The following is a 13,632-nucleotide window of genomic DNA, read 5'->3' as shown; positions in this document are numbered from 1 at the left end:
TATGCAGGTCATACATCCTTATACCACCCTGGTGCTCAGTGTGCAGAAGATGGTGATTTGTACTCTGTGGAAGACTTGGCCAGACATCTGCCGACAGCAGGCTGACACATGTTTCACAGACCTTCTGGGTCAAAGGGGATGTCCTACTCCTATGGGCTTGTCTATAGATATTTTAAATCCATGCAGACTTTAATCATCCAGAATATCTACAGAAATAAACAATATGCCCTAAGCAGGTGGTGTGCAGTGATGTTTTTTGGCTTCTTTGGAGCCTGCTCTCACCATGCTTCTATAGGAAAAGTTGGTGAATACATCCCACCTTCAATTCCCTCAGTCATAACTTTATACAGCAGTATCACACCTTCTGCCAGCTGATTCTTTTCCCTAGTGAGGACTTCTGGTCTTTGTACAAAAGTAAATTTGCACCTTTGATCAATTTAGAACAGCTTTCAGTATCTCACTTATATTCCAAGCCACTGAAATTCAGACAGTTCTGTATGAGGCAGCACAGACCACTCCAGGTTAAGAAACATGCTTTCCTTTTCATCTGCCTTCTGGATTAAAGTAGTGCACATCATCAAACAACACTTTCTCAAATATGTGCAATATAATTCCAATGTAATCTGTGTATCAACTGTTGTTGAACCATTCTAAAGGCAGAGACTGTGTCTCAGCAGTGAGGTGTGACTTGTCATGGTCCTCTTGCCTGAGCCACACACAGACTACCATGTGTTGGGAGAAGGGCAGGTCCCACCAAGGCTTTTAATCCTGGCCTCTCATCATTCATTTCCCACCCTTTCCTTTTTTGCAACAGAAAAGAAAATTAAAATGATTCAAGTGTATCCCTCCCTCCCCTCTTACTATATGTAGCTCTCCTGAAGAATTAAGAAAGCATTCCCAAAGGGCCTTGCCTGTAAATAACTTAAGTTTCCTGTCTCAAAAGCTGAAAGGCCATCACTGCCCATTCATGCAGAAATGTTGCAGTCATGGGGCTTTGTGCAAGAATGGAGCAGGGTGAACTGCAGCATATTACCCATCCTCCTGACACCCACTAAAAACACTCAACACACTTGTTTTTTTTCAAAGAGTCTCAGATCTCATAAAGCTTTTGCAGAAAAGCAAAAAAGTCAAGGGCAGAAGGGAAATCAAAAAAGGGAAGATGTAGTATAAACTTGCATTAGGTATCTGCAAGCTATGGGTAGAGATCAAGTCTGGATTTCTCTGTCCTTTTACCTACGTTCTGGACAGCTTACAGGCATTGCTCCTCTGAGTGAGTGGGCTCTCTCCATGACAGAGATCAATAACTAATAATCTCTCCTACAACAGGCTGTGTTTCTGGGAAGAGGGATCCATCTCTGATAACTAGATACACAGAGAACAGATTTGCTAAGATTAAGCAAAAGTGAGGTACTAATTAAAAAAAAACCAACACCCTAATAAAAATGTTATCTATGTGGGTTTACATGTGGAAGGAATTAAACAAGGAGTCCGAATCCTCACTGTTTTTCTTCCCTTAAAAAAACATAACTAAAGCTTATAGAATAATAAACATGGTGAAAACCTACCAGTAAAATCTATGCAATTAAAAGGACAAAACCAAGACACAGAATTTTAAAGAAAAAGTTCATTATGCAAGGAAATTAAAGAACCTCGTATAAAATCAAAGCATTTAGCATACCGTATGCCATTTAACTTTCAATCTTTCTGCTTCAAACTTGGCCACCTCTTTTCGGTCTTGAAGTGACACTAGTAATTTCCATATAGAAAGCAAAACAATGCCAATGAGAAGGATAGCAAGGGTGACACCCACCATTATCATTGGGATATTTGGAAGCTGTGGGCAATCTGTGGAAACAAAATCACGTATGACTGTGGATATCCAATCAATACATTTTAGGCAATTAAGAAGATCCTAGAGGCATGATGGGCTTCTCACATGCTGTGAGCTGTGCATGCCTTTTCCCTCAAGTTCATGTTATTATCCTCCTGCTAGCTTGCTAAAAGGTTTGTGAAACTGGATGAAAAATACTGCATTAAAATGTAAAAAAATTAATTTCTAATTTTTTCCACTGCCTTTTTACTAGGCAATTAGCAGCTACTGGATCCAGGCACAGATTCTGAAGAAAAGCTAGAATATCCTTTTCAGATCTGTATCAATATAGTCCTATAAAAAAGAGCTCAACTGAAGAGGTTATGAATTTCACAAGATTATGACTGAACAGCAAATAGCAATGAAGCTGTTTATTGTAAAGTGGTGGAAGGAAGGCTACAAGCATTTAATGAACTGTGGTTTCCTTTAAATATGTCTTTGACCTTTTTCTTTCCAGATCTACTTTAATTGCTTAGTAACTATCTAGTACAGAGTAAGCCCTACTCTTAAATTCTTGAGTTTTAGGGATGTGGATTACAAAGGGATGTGCTTCTCTAGTACTAGCTTTTTTACAACCATCTTTGCTGTAAATGTAACCTGTTTTATTGCCTGGAAATGTGAAACGAAAGGATATAGAGCTGTTGAATATTTGTTAGTTGTGCAAAATATTAAAAACTTAATGATATGCAACATTAAACATACTTACACATGTATTTTAGAATTTCATCCCATATACCCAATCACATAAACTTTCTGATAGTTGTCTATCTATGAATTGTATGTCATTTCAAAGTGAATTGTCGTTTTTCCATATAAGGTAAATAACATTTGGTATCATCATCATAGAATTCCATGGGGCTTTAGAAAAATTAACTTACTCTTTCAGCCCAGACCCCATTCTGCTCATCTTTCATGAAAGGTTAAGTATTTATTTTACTGACACATTCAATAACTACTTCAAAGGGTCTCTTTTGGCAGGGCAGAGGAGAACAAACACAAGGAAGTGCGGTGCTGCTTAAAAGACCTTGGCCTCTAGACAGCTCATCCTGACTGTGTTTTAAAATCAGATTTTACATAGAAAAAACAATACTCACTGCTTACCTTTCTGTTCTATACTATGAATGATTGTTTTTCCCTGTTCATCCATAGCCAGCAGAAATGTGGTTATACATCCATTTTCCCCTTTCAAAGAGCAGGGAATGGATTCATCCTCTGAATAATCTGCAGAAGGGGAAAAAGTAATTTATCAGATTGAATTAAATTTAACATGAAATAACAAGAGAGACTGCTGGCATCATGATTGTGATCTTTACTATCTGTGGACAGTAAAGAGAAAGGGATGAAAGCAGAAATACCTCAGAATTTCCACTAAATGTTAACAACTTCCAACCTAAGCTTTATTTTTGTTTCCAGTTTTTTCAGTCCCAAAGAATTGATCCAGGTGCTATCAATCTACAACACCTTCTTAATCTAGTGTAATGTGAATTTCAATGAGTTGGAAATGCTTCCAAGATGCTTAAGCACCAACTCTCTAGGAAATGTAATTGTCACCAGTTACAGGACAAAGTTAACCACATGTTCTCTTTGGTTTACACCTGCTGCTACTCTGCCTGGATTATGAAGTGGATATACATACATTGAACAGCAATGGATACTGGTAAAAGGCCTGCCAATTATTTATTTTACAATAGCCCCACAAGAGCCCTCTCAAAGATTCAAGTGCCCAGTACTGTCACAACTGTAAATATAGATTAATAACAGAAAAATGTGATTCTGGGATCTTTGTGATGTGATTCCATGGGAAACAGACAAAAAGTGACCTGAGATGGCCATCTGCCTCCATTTATTTTCTCTCCATGTCAGGTAATCTGCACAAAAATGTAATTTTTATTTATTTTTTTTTTTCTCCAGATGATTTCCTGCTGAGAAAAGTTCATTCAAATGGAAGAGGGAGACAGGAGGAAGCTGGCTGTGAGGGATGATATACAGCAAATAGAAGGCTCACAAATTGAGGGTACAAGCCCAGAGGCAGAAATGCCATAATTTGGAGCATAGCCAATGTACAATATTTTCACAGAGCAAGTACATCTGACCTTTTATCTGTGTGCAATACCTCTGGGGCTGAACACTTATTATGTTTCCTTGTAACCCATCATTTGAATAGCGTTGGAAATCTAGGTGTGCTTGCCAATAAATTTTTAGAAAAACTTCTTAGGTTTTATTTTTAGAGGTAAGAAAAAAAAATAAGCATCTCAAACACTTCTTTAAAAAGAATTGTCACACTTCATTATCTTACCCATTAGAAACACTTCCTTAAATTTTGCAAGCAACCGTGCTAAAAATCTGAAGTCCTCAAACTTTTATATGAAAAGTAATGAAAAATAAGGTGGAATCGGACATGAATTTGAATTTTAAAGAACCCTAGGATACATAAAGAAAAAGTTATCACTTTTTTGTTTTCATATTGCTTGTTATTGTAAGGCTTAGTCTTCTATAAAACACTACCTAAACACCATAGGATATATGAAAATATAAATAGTAGACTACCCTACAGTCCTTTTCTCTTCATTTTATGAAGAGAGAATCACATCTGGTTGGATTTGAATGGAAACACACTCTTGATTTGTAATAATCTTGTATTAAACCTGTTGCTGATTTAACAAGATTTGGTTTTGTTAGAAGGGTTGCAGACTGAGTGTACTAATTAGTAGCCGGGTCACAATTCCGGTAACACTGTCACGGGTTTTGCAATATTTGTTGTTTCCCAACTCTTTTAAAGCAAGCAAATACAAAGAATAGTAGCAGTAAGAGCAAATATATTACTTATTTTTAAATTGCAATTTTAAATTTAATTTTATAACTTGAGACCAAGTGAAGCAGAAATCTAATTATGCACAAGGATATAAACATGAGAGCAAAGATGCCAGTCCAAGGTATTCGGAACCCAGATTATTCATACTGATTTTGTTTCTTCGATGTTATTTTTTGGAAGATGGATCACTAAGAGACACCATTGCATAGACTATTTTCAGTTCATTAGCACAAAGAAGTTGACTAAGTGGGTAAGCTACTGTAATTTACACCTAAGTAATTTTCTGTGTTCTGTACTGAATCATTATATTTTTCCCACTTCTGCCTGCAGCCTCATGCCATCAATTTCAGTGGTATTTGAAAACACTGGAGTCACACTGGAAGAAGAATTGGGTAACTGTGGCAAGCTGGAGCCATGTTTCCTAACAGATATTTTCGTAAAAGATTCAACAAAATATTGACTGTAAAATATTGACTTCTCTTATACCCCATCTGGAAAAGGGCAGATCAGCCTGCTTTAGTAGTCAAAGATTAAAAATGGATGTATATATTCAAAAGTGATACCTGTCATGGTGATAGGCCCAGTAAACATGAAGCTCCCAGCACCTCTAGAGTTGCTGTGGCCTCTGAGCCCCTCTGGATCCCCCAGGGGGTGCCCGACCCTGCAGGGGGGCAGAAGAGAAGCCCCAGCACCCACAGAATCAAAGCAGAGGAAAAGCAAGGCCCCAGCTCAGAGGCTAAAACAGGGACTCCCAGGAAACAGGAAAATGCAAAGCCCAGGCTTTCTTTTAACACTCCACAGTTCCAATCATTGTGTTGCAATGCATGAATGCAAAAGAGAAAGTAAATGAAGTACTAATACTTTATTTAACCTAGAGCTATCTATAGTTTTCAGAAAACCTTGAAGCATTAAAGAAACTGAAATACAAAACCAGAAAAAAAGCCATATACTACTGTATGAAGCTGCTCAAAAAATCTGTCCTGAATTATATGGGTTGCTTTAGTTATACCACTTTGGAAAAGTTTTTTAAGTAATAAAGTTTTGACTTTTGGATTTATTATTATTTTTATTATCACTATTATTTTACTAATAGTGTTATTAATAATAAGTAGGAACAGGAGGTGATACTGTCATGCTCCTATTCCTGTCACTTCTGTCAGTAGGAACAGAGCCAGGTAAGTGACTGTTTTCACTCTTTTTTAGTATTCTTTATATATGAAAGTAGAATGTTTTATATATTCCTAGCTACAAATATCTGCCATCTGATGGCCACTACCTGAAAACTTTACTGATGACAGAAGCACAATAAAAGTGCTTATATGTTTTTGAAGCTTGTAAAATGGAAAGCCAAAAGCATAATAATAATTTTGATTAAAATATAAAACTAGAATTATTTTCCCTATTAGTTTCCATATTTCCAACTTTTGAGCTCTATATTATGGAGTAATATCATCAAAACCAGAAGGCGCAGCTTTGTTGGAAATACACTCATCAGTGAAATTTATGCATACACACAGCTCTAGGTGGGATTCCAACAGTTTGCAGGCACAGTCCTCTAGGTGTGCACACAGCATTCTGCATTAGCATCCTAACTTTTACATTTCTGTAGTTTAATGATTATGCTTATCTGTGTGGTGTGGATATAATGCACCTATGTCCAGTCTCACCTGATGATCGCATTTTGCCAGAGGATTAGGGTAGGAGCTGCCATAAGAATGCATACAGACCACCTACTTTATAGGCAAGCACCTTCCTCTACATGACAGAAAAATACTTTGATGTAGTATTTCATTTAAGGTTTGGTATTATGTGTTTTTTTTAAATGAGAATACTATCTTATTCGAAGATAATTCCTACTCCAGAAATTCTCGATGACAGAGGGAAGCTTTGAATTGCAATGACCAACTGGAAGACATGCTTAGCCTTTAGAATAATAGGAATGTCTCAATGAAAACTGATAAGAAGCAGAATGCCTTTGCCACAGGTTAAAGGTCTCTGTGTAGTTGTTGACTGCAATAAAGAGTCTGCATAAGGACTGGAGTCGGGTTTTGCACTTGTGAGGTGAAAGAAGTTACACAGGAACTCAGGGTGCAGGTGTGACAATCTCAGGGGTTTTCATCATCCACTGATTTGCAGGGACTGGTATGTTTTGAATTCTGCCCTTTCTTACTTAAGCTGCTTAGAAAGTAGGCATGATCCAATGAGTTAATTAACCTTGAGGGTTAATACCAGCATTTCTTAATTAGCACAGAAGAACCGTAGACAGACAGCAACTGCCATATGATTCCTAATGTAATTCCACAGCAGAAAAATAAGGCTACTTTGAAATATAAAATTAGGGAAAGTGGAAAGTTTGACTAATCACGTATGCACAGAAAAAGAAGATTGAGTGAGTGTACAAACCCTCTGCAGTGCTGACAGTTGCATCAACCAATTTGCATTTTTCAAGGCATTCTCCCAGTGACTTGTCATCAAAAGCCAAGTGACATTCCACACAGCTCCTGAGGAAAATAATTCAGTGGCTCATCAATCTCTTCCTGTCACAAAGAACAATATAAAAGGCAGTACGTGTGCATCTGCATTTCATAAAGAAATGGAACAAAAGGTCTTGTGCTATGGATAGTTGTTCCCCAAAATACAATAAGTATGGCCACAAAAAAAAAAACCCAAACAAACAAACAAACAAAAAAAAACCACCCAAAAAACCAAAACCCAACCAAAACAAAAAAAGCCACCTGAATAAAGCTATCGTGGCTAAGTAGTCTCACCCTCATTTCTTGCCCAGCTTATTAGCTACCAGACAGAACCCCAGGCAACATTATTCATGTAGGTCTATCAAAGACATGGGGTTACTCACACATAGCATTCATTTTCAAAAATAAATATCCTGAACTAAAATCACGCTGAATATTGTCCGAAGGAATGCCTGTCAGGTGAACAATATCTGAAATTGACTTCAGAGTGACACCTACTGTAAGTCTTTCTTTTTTGGAAGTCAAATGAATAATGTATTAAAACACTACACAGGTATCTCTAAAGATGGCCCGTGGATGTGATTACTTGCCTCAAGTTAGTTACCTAGGCACTGATTATACCAAAGTAATTTATTGGAAGACTATTTTATGTTTAATTTATTTTTTCTTTATTTAATAGTGGAATTATAGAAATATTATTTTAAAACATGGTCTAAACCAATTCCTTTAGAAGTTTCTGAAAATCTACCTAAAAATTCAATGAGGATTTCAATGAATCTAGAGTTCATTCATTTAAAAAATGGAACAAGGAACAGAATTCATATATGAAAACTTTTGATGCAAATTTTTGCGAGGTATCTTTATGATTCCTCACAAATATTTTCAGTGAGATTGAGAGGCTGAGACCCCGAGGAGCAGCATAAAGGTCTAAATGCTTAAAGAAAAAGAAAGCCAAGAGCTGCAACAAAGCGTCTAAAAAAACCCAACCAACCGTCACCATCTCCTGTTGCATGAAGTTACATATATCCTTGGGAATATGTTGAGGCTGCTGAGATTATCTTCACAGGATGGAGATGTCCTTATCACTTGCTTTGGATATGGTGAATAGTAAAAGCAAGTTACGGGTAATGGGATAGCCCCTATCTCGTGGAGATGAATTCAGTGTTGTTGGTGGTTTTGTCATATTTGCCCTGTTTCTCATACTGCCACTCTTCTTTTCAGCTGCATAGCCATTAATCTCCATCCCCTCTGACCTCATCTTTCAGGGCTCTCAGTTACTCTAGCCTGGTGTTCCCAATGTTCCCTTTTGGCTTTCCCTGCGTTGTGTAAACAAAGTAACTGCAATAGAGAGAAAAGATCTAACACCGCATACAATATACATGTTTAAATAGGCTTCTGTAATACCCAAGGTGTAACTTTATATTTCTTATTCTCTGCCAAAGTGGGCAGAGCAAAGCATCAGCTTTGTTCTTTGTATTTTGAGCAACTACATGCAGAAGTTTTATCTACTTAAAGCCTTGAACGAAGTGTTTGGCTTGGTTTGTAGGTCCAATTTACCACTAATGTAAATGGTGATTAAATCACATGCCACAAAATAGCTTCTCATCTCAGATACAGTGTAGACTGCAATGACAGGCACGACAATACAGTGGTAGAAAGCTAGTATGGAAGAGAAATGAGCCTCAACCCTAAACTGGTGTACATCACAAAATGTTCATGCAACTTAAAGTGACTCCAATGATCAGCAAGCAAACCCAGGGTCATTAATAACATGTATTCTGTGAAGCCTATTGCTCATTTTGGACTGACTGCAGCCCTGCAAGAGCTCAAGAAATGCAAGCATAACCACAGGTGTACTTCAAGTGGTCAGCTTCATGTCACACACATTTATGATTGCTTTTCCTGTTGTGCTCTGTAGCATACACCATGCATCACAGCAGGAAAGCTACATAAATTTGTATGATCACTGAACAGAAGACATTTCACCATTTACAATCAATTTATACATGACCCACTGATTTCATGTCAGATTATGACCTATTTTATCATAGTGGGGCCTATTCAGTTCAGTCAAGCTTAACTAAATTTGGGCTATGAATGTGCACATGTGTAAAGCTTGGGCAAACAGTGTGACCTTATTAATTCATATGTATAAGAACAGTAATACAAATGTCATGTTTTTCTGTGAGTCCTGATTTTTGCTGGGATGCTTTCATTCTGTACTGTGGACTGGAAGAAGGTTAATCTGTTTTGGTCTGATATTATCACGTAAGGCCAACATTCTGATTAGTTTTATAGCTAGGGACAGTAGTGAAATTGTGATTTTTTTACCTATGCCTCTTGAAAGTGATTAAATTGTTTTCAATAAAGTCCTGTTGTCCCAGATTAATGCTTCTAAATGGTTGGTGTATGAGATATAACTACCTACTCAAAGCATAAAGAAGCTCTTGGCTTCTGGTCTGTGAGTCCAAGTTACAGCAATGGCAGTAAGTTCACTGTTGAGGCAGTACAGGAAAGAGATACCTGGATGATACAAACATCAGAGATTTAAAACCAGCACATTACCGCCTGAAACTGCAAGGGTCACTGCAGAGAGGGCATTTTTCACACGTCTGGCCTGAAGCCCCTGGATGGGTACAAGCACACGACCCACAGATGCATTCGCCTCTCCCACTGCACAGGGTCCCATCCTCAGCAATGCAGGTGCTGATGTCAGTTGTGCAATTACAGTATTCACCAGTCCATCCACTGTGGCACAAGCATTCCCCACAGTCGCACTCACCGTTGCCTGGGAAAACATTTGTTATACTTCAAATTAGTCTCTTAATAAGAACCTGAATGATAGCCTTTTAAATCATTCTCCTTAATAGTGGATATTTTCCTCTCTCTAACTTTTCTGTCTCTTAAAACCCTCTTCTTCCTCCACCAGCATTTTCAGTTTTAAGCAACAGGATCATAGTTTTGCTTTGACTGGTTGAAGGCCAGTGCAGCTCCATTCTCTTCACTGGAGTCCTCCTCACAGATCTTATCTTCTGTCAGAGCACAACCTAAAGGGTAAATCCTCTTTCATTTATAGCAGCATCATTTCAGTGTATCTATTCAGCACAATCTCATGGCTGGTTCCTGGTGGTTTAATGCTATTCCTGTTGTTTCAGTAGAACCAATTCTGATTTATAGTGGTATAGCCCAGGAAAAAAAAAAAAAACCGAAAAACAATTTCTCAAATTCTGGTTGTATCTTACTAAGATAAACCAAGACGCATTGAGATTACTGGGTTAAAATAATAAAAATATCAGAATTATTCTAAAAGTGATTAATTAATTAAGGTTTCTATGCTCTGATAATTTCATACTGAAAGTGAACACTAGCTAATACAATGGATGTCAATATACTTACCTAAACTTCCTTGGAGCTACAATCACCTACAGCCATTAGAAGTCTGATCCAGTGTGATGGTAGCTGGCAGGCTCCACTAAAGCCACACCAAATTAGAATAGCTATGGAGTGGTTCAAGGTGTCTCATTTTGAAAATAGGGTTAAAAATATTTCTTTGTTTTAATTTTAAAAATCATTCAGATGTAGCAATTTATACTTTATACAGAATTGATTGCAACTGAACAGATGATGAAAAAAAAGACTCACAAGCTGATAGCCAAGAGTGAGACAATAAAGTGCAGACACAGAAAAGAGTGCCAAGGGACTGTACCTCCACACTGGAGCCCTCTGTGTCTCACACATGAGAAGTCATCACACTCGCAGCCTGGCCCGTACACCTTGCCATAGAGGGAGGGGTGGCAGACACAGTGCCCACAGTAGCAGTCGCCTCTCCCGCTGCAGGAGCTCTGCTCTGCTGAGCCCTTGCAGGAACTGGATCCCAGGGAGCTCTCCTCACATTCGCAGCGTGGCCCCACGTAGCCCGGATTGCAGAGGCACACCCCACACTCAAATGATCCTTTCCCTTGGTTGCATTTTAGGCTGTTCGTCTCAGCCTTCGCCTGACAGTCACAGCTGCACTGGGGATGAATTTCTATCTCCAGCGTGTCACTGAGCCCCACGGGTTTTATCACAATATGCCTTCTGGTTTTTTCACAAGAGGAGAGGCTTACAGTCACGTTGAAAGAGACCTGGAAGAGAAAATTAGGACTGGTAAAAGCTGCTGGTCTGCAGAGTACTTTGGGAGCACATGTAGAAGGCAGAACAAGAGGGTTATAGATAACTGCCTGCTTTTATGGTAATATGTTTGGAGGAAGATTACTTGGTAAAGAGCAATCTCTACCATGGTGTTTTAAATCCTCTGGAATTCAAGTCTTTTCAGAATTCATTCTTTACTTACTGTGTCTCCCACTTTCACATGAGAGCATTTCTTCTGGTGTGGGAAAAGGGTCCCGTTATTACAGATGGCTGTGAAAGAGAGATTGAGCCCTTCTGTCTCTCCTAAGACCTCCAGCTCCACCTCAGACCTCAGCTCCTTAAAAGAAAAATGTGGGAGATGAGCAGTGATAACAATGCCAAGCGCTGCTAATGCTCCACACGTCCGAGTAACATGGATTGTAACTTATCCCAACCTCCATGGAAGCAAATTTGTGGGCTTAGGACTTTATTTACAGACTTCTCTATTGCAAGGAAAATAGAGAACCAGCAAAACAAAGAAAGTGCTGACAGAAGTGGCTTTCAGAGGAAAGCAATGGTGGTATCTGTTTAATATCCACTATCACAGGGCTTATTTCCTGCCCTTGCAGGAGAATAAGTTTAGTCTTTTAATAAATAATTTTTTAGCACCAAGTGCTCTACTGACTGATAAAGGTTTTTCTTTAGTTCTGGTCTTGCCAAGGAATGGATTTGTGTCCCTGATTGCATTGCTAGTACTGGGCTTTTCCTGATTAACCAGCCTTTGTCAATATTGCTCCCTATTTAGCTCTGCTGGTAGAATCAAACCTTGTAACCTCTCTTATGGCAGGGCAGGCTCTGAGCTCACTTTTTACTCAGTTCAGGGCCTTCATGACTGACCTTGATGTTTCTAGAGACAGAGCCAGACTCAAGGCCCATGGTGAACTCCTGCAGCCTGGGGGCTTACTCCATTCCTTTCTTCTCCCAAGGGAAATTCCTGCTTCATGAGCTATATCAAGCTGTATTTCTCTACATACTAATTTCTTAAATCAATTTGTTTAATCAGATGTTCATTTCTTAAAGTGAAAAACTTACTCCCTGAACTCTCACTCAGGTTTTTACATTTGACACTTTAAAATACTTCATAGCAACTTTGCTTACATAACTTAGTTTTAATCCAAAGTCTATAGCAGACCATGGGGAAATTCCCTATGACTTCATCAAACAATGGATCCAGGAAATGGAAATTTTTCAGAAGTCCCTAGTAGTTGCTCAACATAGGTCTCGCTGACTTGGCTTTGTGCTCTTGTGAGCTAAGCTGCTTCACAAAATACCCCTACACTTCAATCAGAGCCTGAGGAGCTTGCTGACCTTACTTCAGTGAGTAATCCTAGAAAAGGCATCAGGATGAGTCACTGGAGTAAAGACCTGGTGTGGTAAAACAGACTAAAAGTAGAACAGGTATAAGCCACCATGTCAAACAACTCCCCTTTTTATTGTACATGTCCTGGATTCCCTGGAAATTTTTCTTTGTGTTGTGTTTGGTGGGTTTTTTTGACACCTTTTCATGTGGAGAACCTTGTCATTAAACTAAAGATTTTTATAAAGGAAAGCAACGTTTTGTGCAAGACACATTCATAGATAGAGTGCAACCATAACAGAAAATAAAATCCTGTTGAACACCAGGTTGTAATGTTTTGAATTCTGGTGTCTGTACTGGGTCAATATGAACATGCCTCAGTGTTCTGAGAGTACATACCTTATGTCGCTGAAAGTTACATAAACTGTGACAAACTCCACTTTCTTTGATCTTAATATCTGTGAGGACCTCTAATGGTGTTTTAAGTCTACTAGGTTGCCTGGCCATAGTATGGGGACAAATAGCAGGGTGTTGAGTGGGCTTTAAGTCATTCACAGAGAAACATTCATGGTTCAAAAAATTGTCTGAATGAAACAACAGGCAAAGCTGTGTTACAGACTTGTTCCCTTGTGTTACCTGCACTGTTTTAGTACATTATTTCTTTGATCTTATTCTCTTTTAAGTGAAAGGGAACCAAGCACTGGAAAAAAAAAAAAAAAAACACAAACCAGAAAACAAACAAAAAAACCCCCAACAAAACAAAACAAAACAAAAAAAGTGGTATTTCTCTGAAATTTTTAAATCTTGGGATAACTTTAATCAAACAGCCTGATATCTACCACAATGTGATTTAACCTACAGCTCTGCAATACAAAGTTATGCATAATTCAATGTTAAACAAAGCAGGGAGAAATATGCTTACAGAAGCAAATGAATCATACTTGGAAAGAACATGAGACGTCTTTGTAAAAAATATTTTGACAGCTCAGACTTTCTTAACTTGCTTACT

The 13,632-nt window shown here is 38.3% G+C and overlaps 1 protein-coding gene across 8 annotated transcripts in view; it reads right to left on the bottom strand.

Annotated features, from left to right (window-relative positions):
• The window catches only part of ITGB6 (integrin subunit beta 6), a 44,488-nt gene that overhangs the window by 3,648 nt on the left and 27,208 nt on the right, over positions 1-13,632 (bottom strand). For 4 of the 8 annotated variants that reach the window (XM_071747552.1, XM_071747551.1, XM_071747553.1 and 1 more), the window contains 6 exons: positions 11,490-11,624; positions 10,863-11,280; positions 9,722-9,944; positions 7,086-7,183; positions 2,972-3,091; positions 1,679-1,845 (listed from right to left, as the gene is read on the bottom strand). In XM_071747552.1, the coding sequence (XP_071603653.1) occupies positions 1,679-1,845; positions 2,972-3,091; positions 7,086-7,183; positions 9,722-9,944; positions 10,863-11,280; positions 11,490-11,624 (1,161 nt within the window). Of the gene's footprint in view, positions 1-1,678; positions 1,846-2,971; positions 3,092-7,085; positions 7,220-9,717; positions 9,945-10,862; positions 11,281-11,489; positions 11,625-13,632 lie in introns of those variants that run through there. The other 4 variants (XM_071747554.1, XM_071747555.1, XM_071747556.1 and 1 more) reach the window with 4 other exon arrangements.

Source organism: Heliangelus exortis, chromosome 6 (assembly GCF_036169615.1).
Source record: "Heliangelus exortis chromosome 6, bHelExo1.hap1, whole genome shotgun sequence".
Lineage (NCBI taxonomy): Eukaryota > Metazoa > Chordata > Aves > Apodiformes > Trochilidae > Heliangelus > Heliangelus exortis.
The sequence above is the reverse complement of the archived record's forward strand: the minus strand, read 5'-3'. Positions and strand labels throughout refer to the sequence as shown.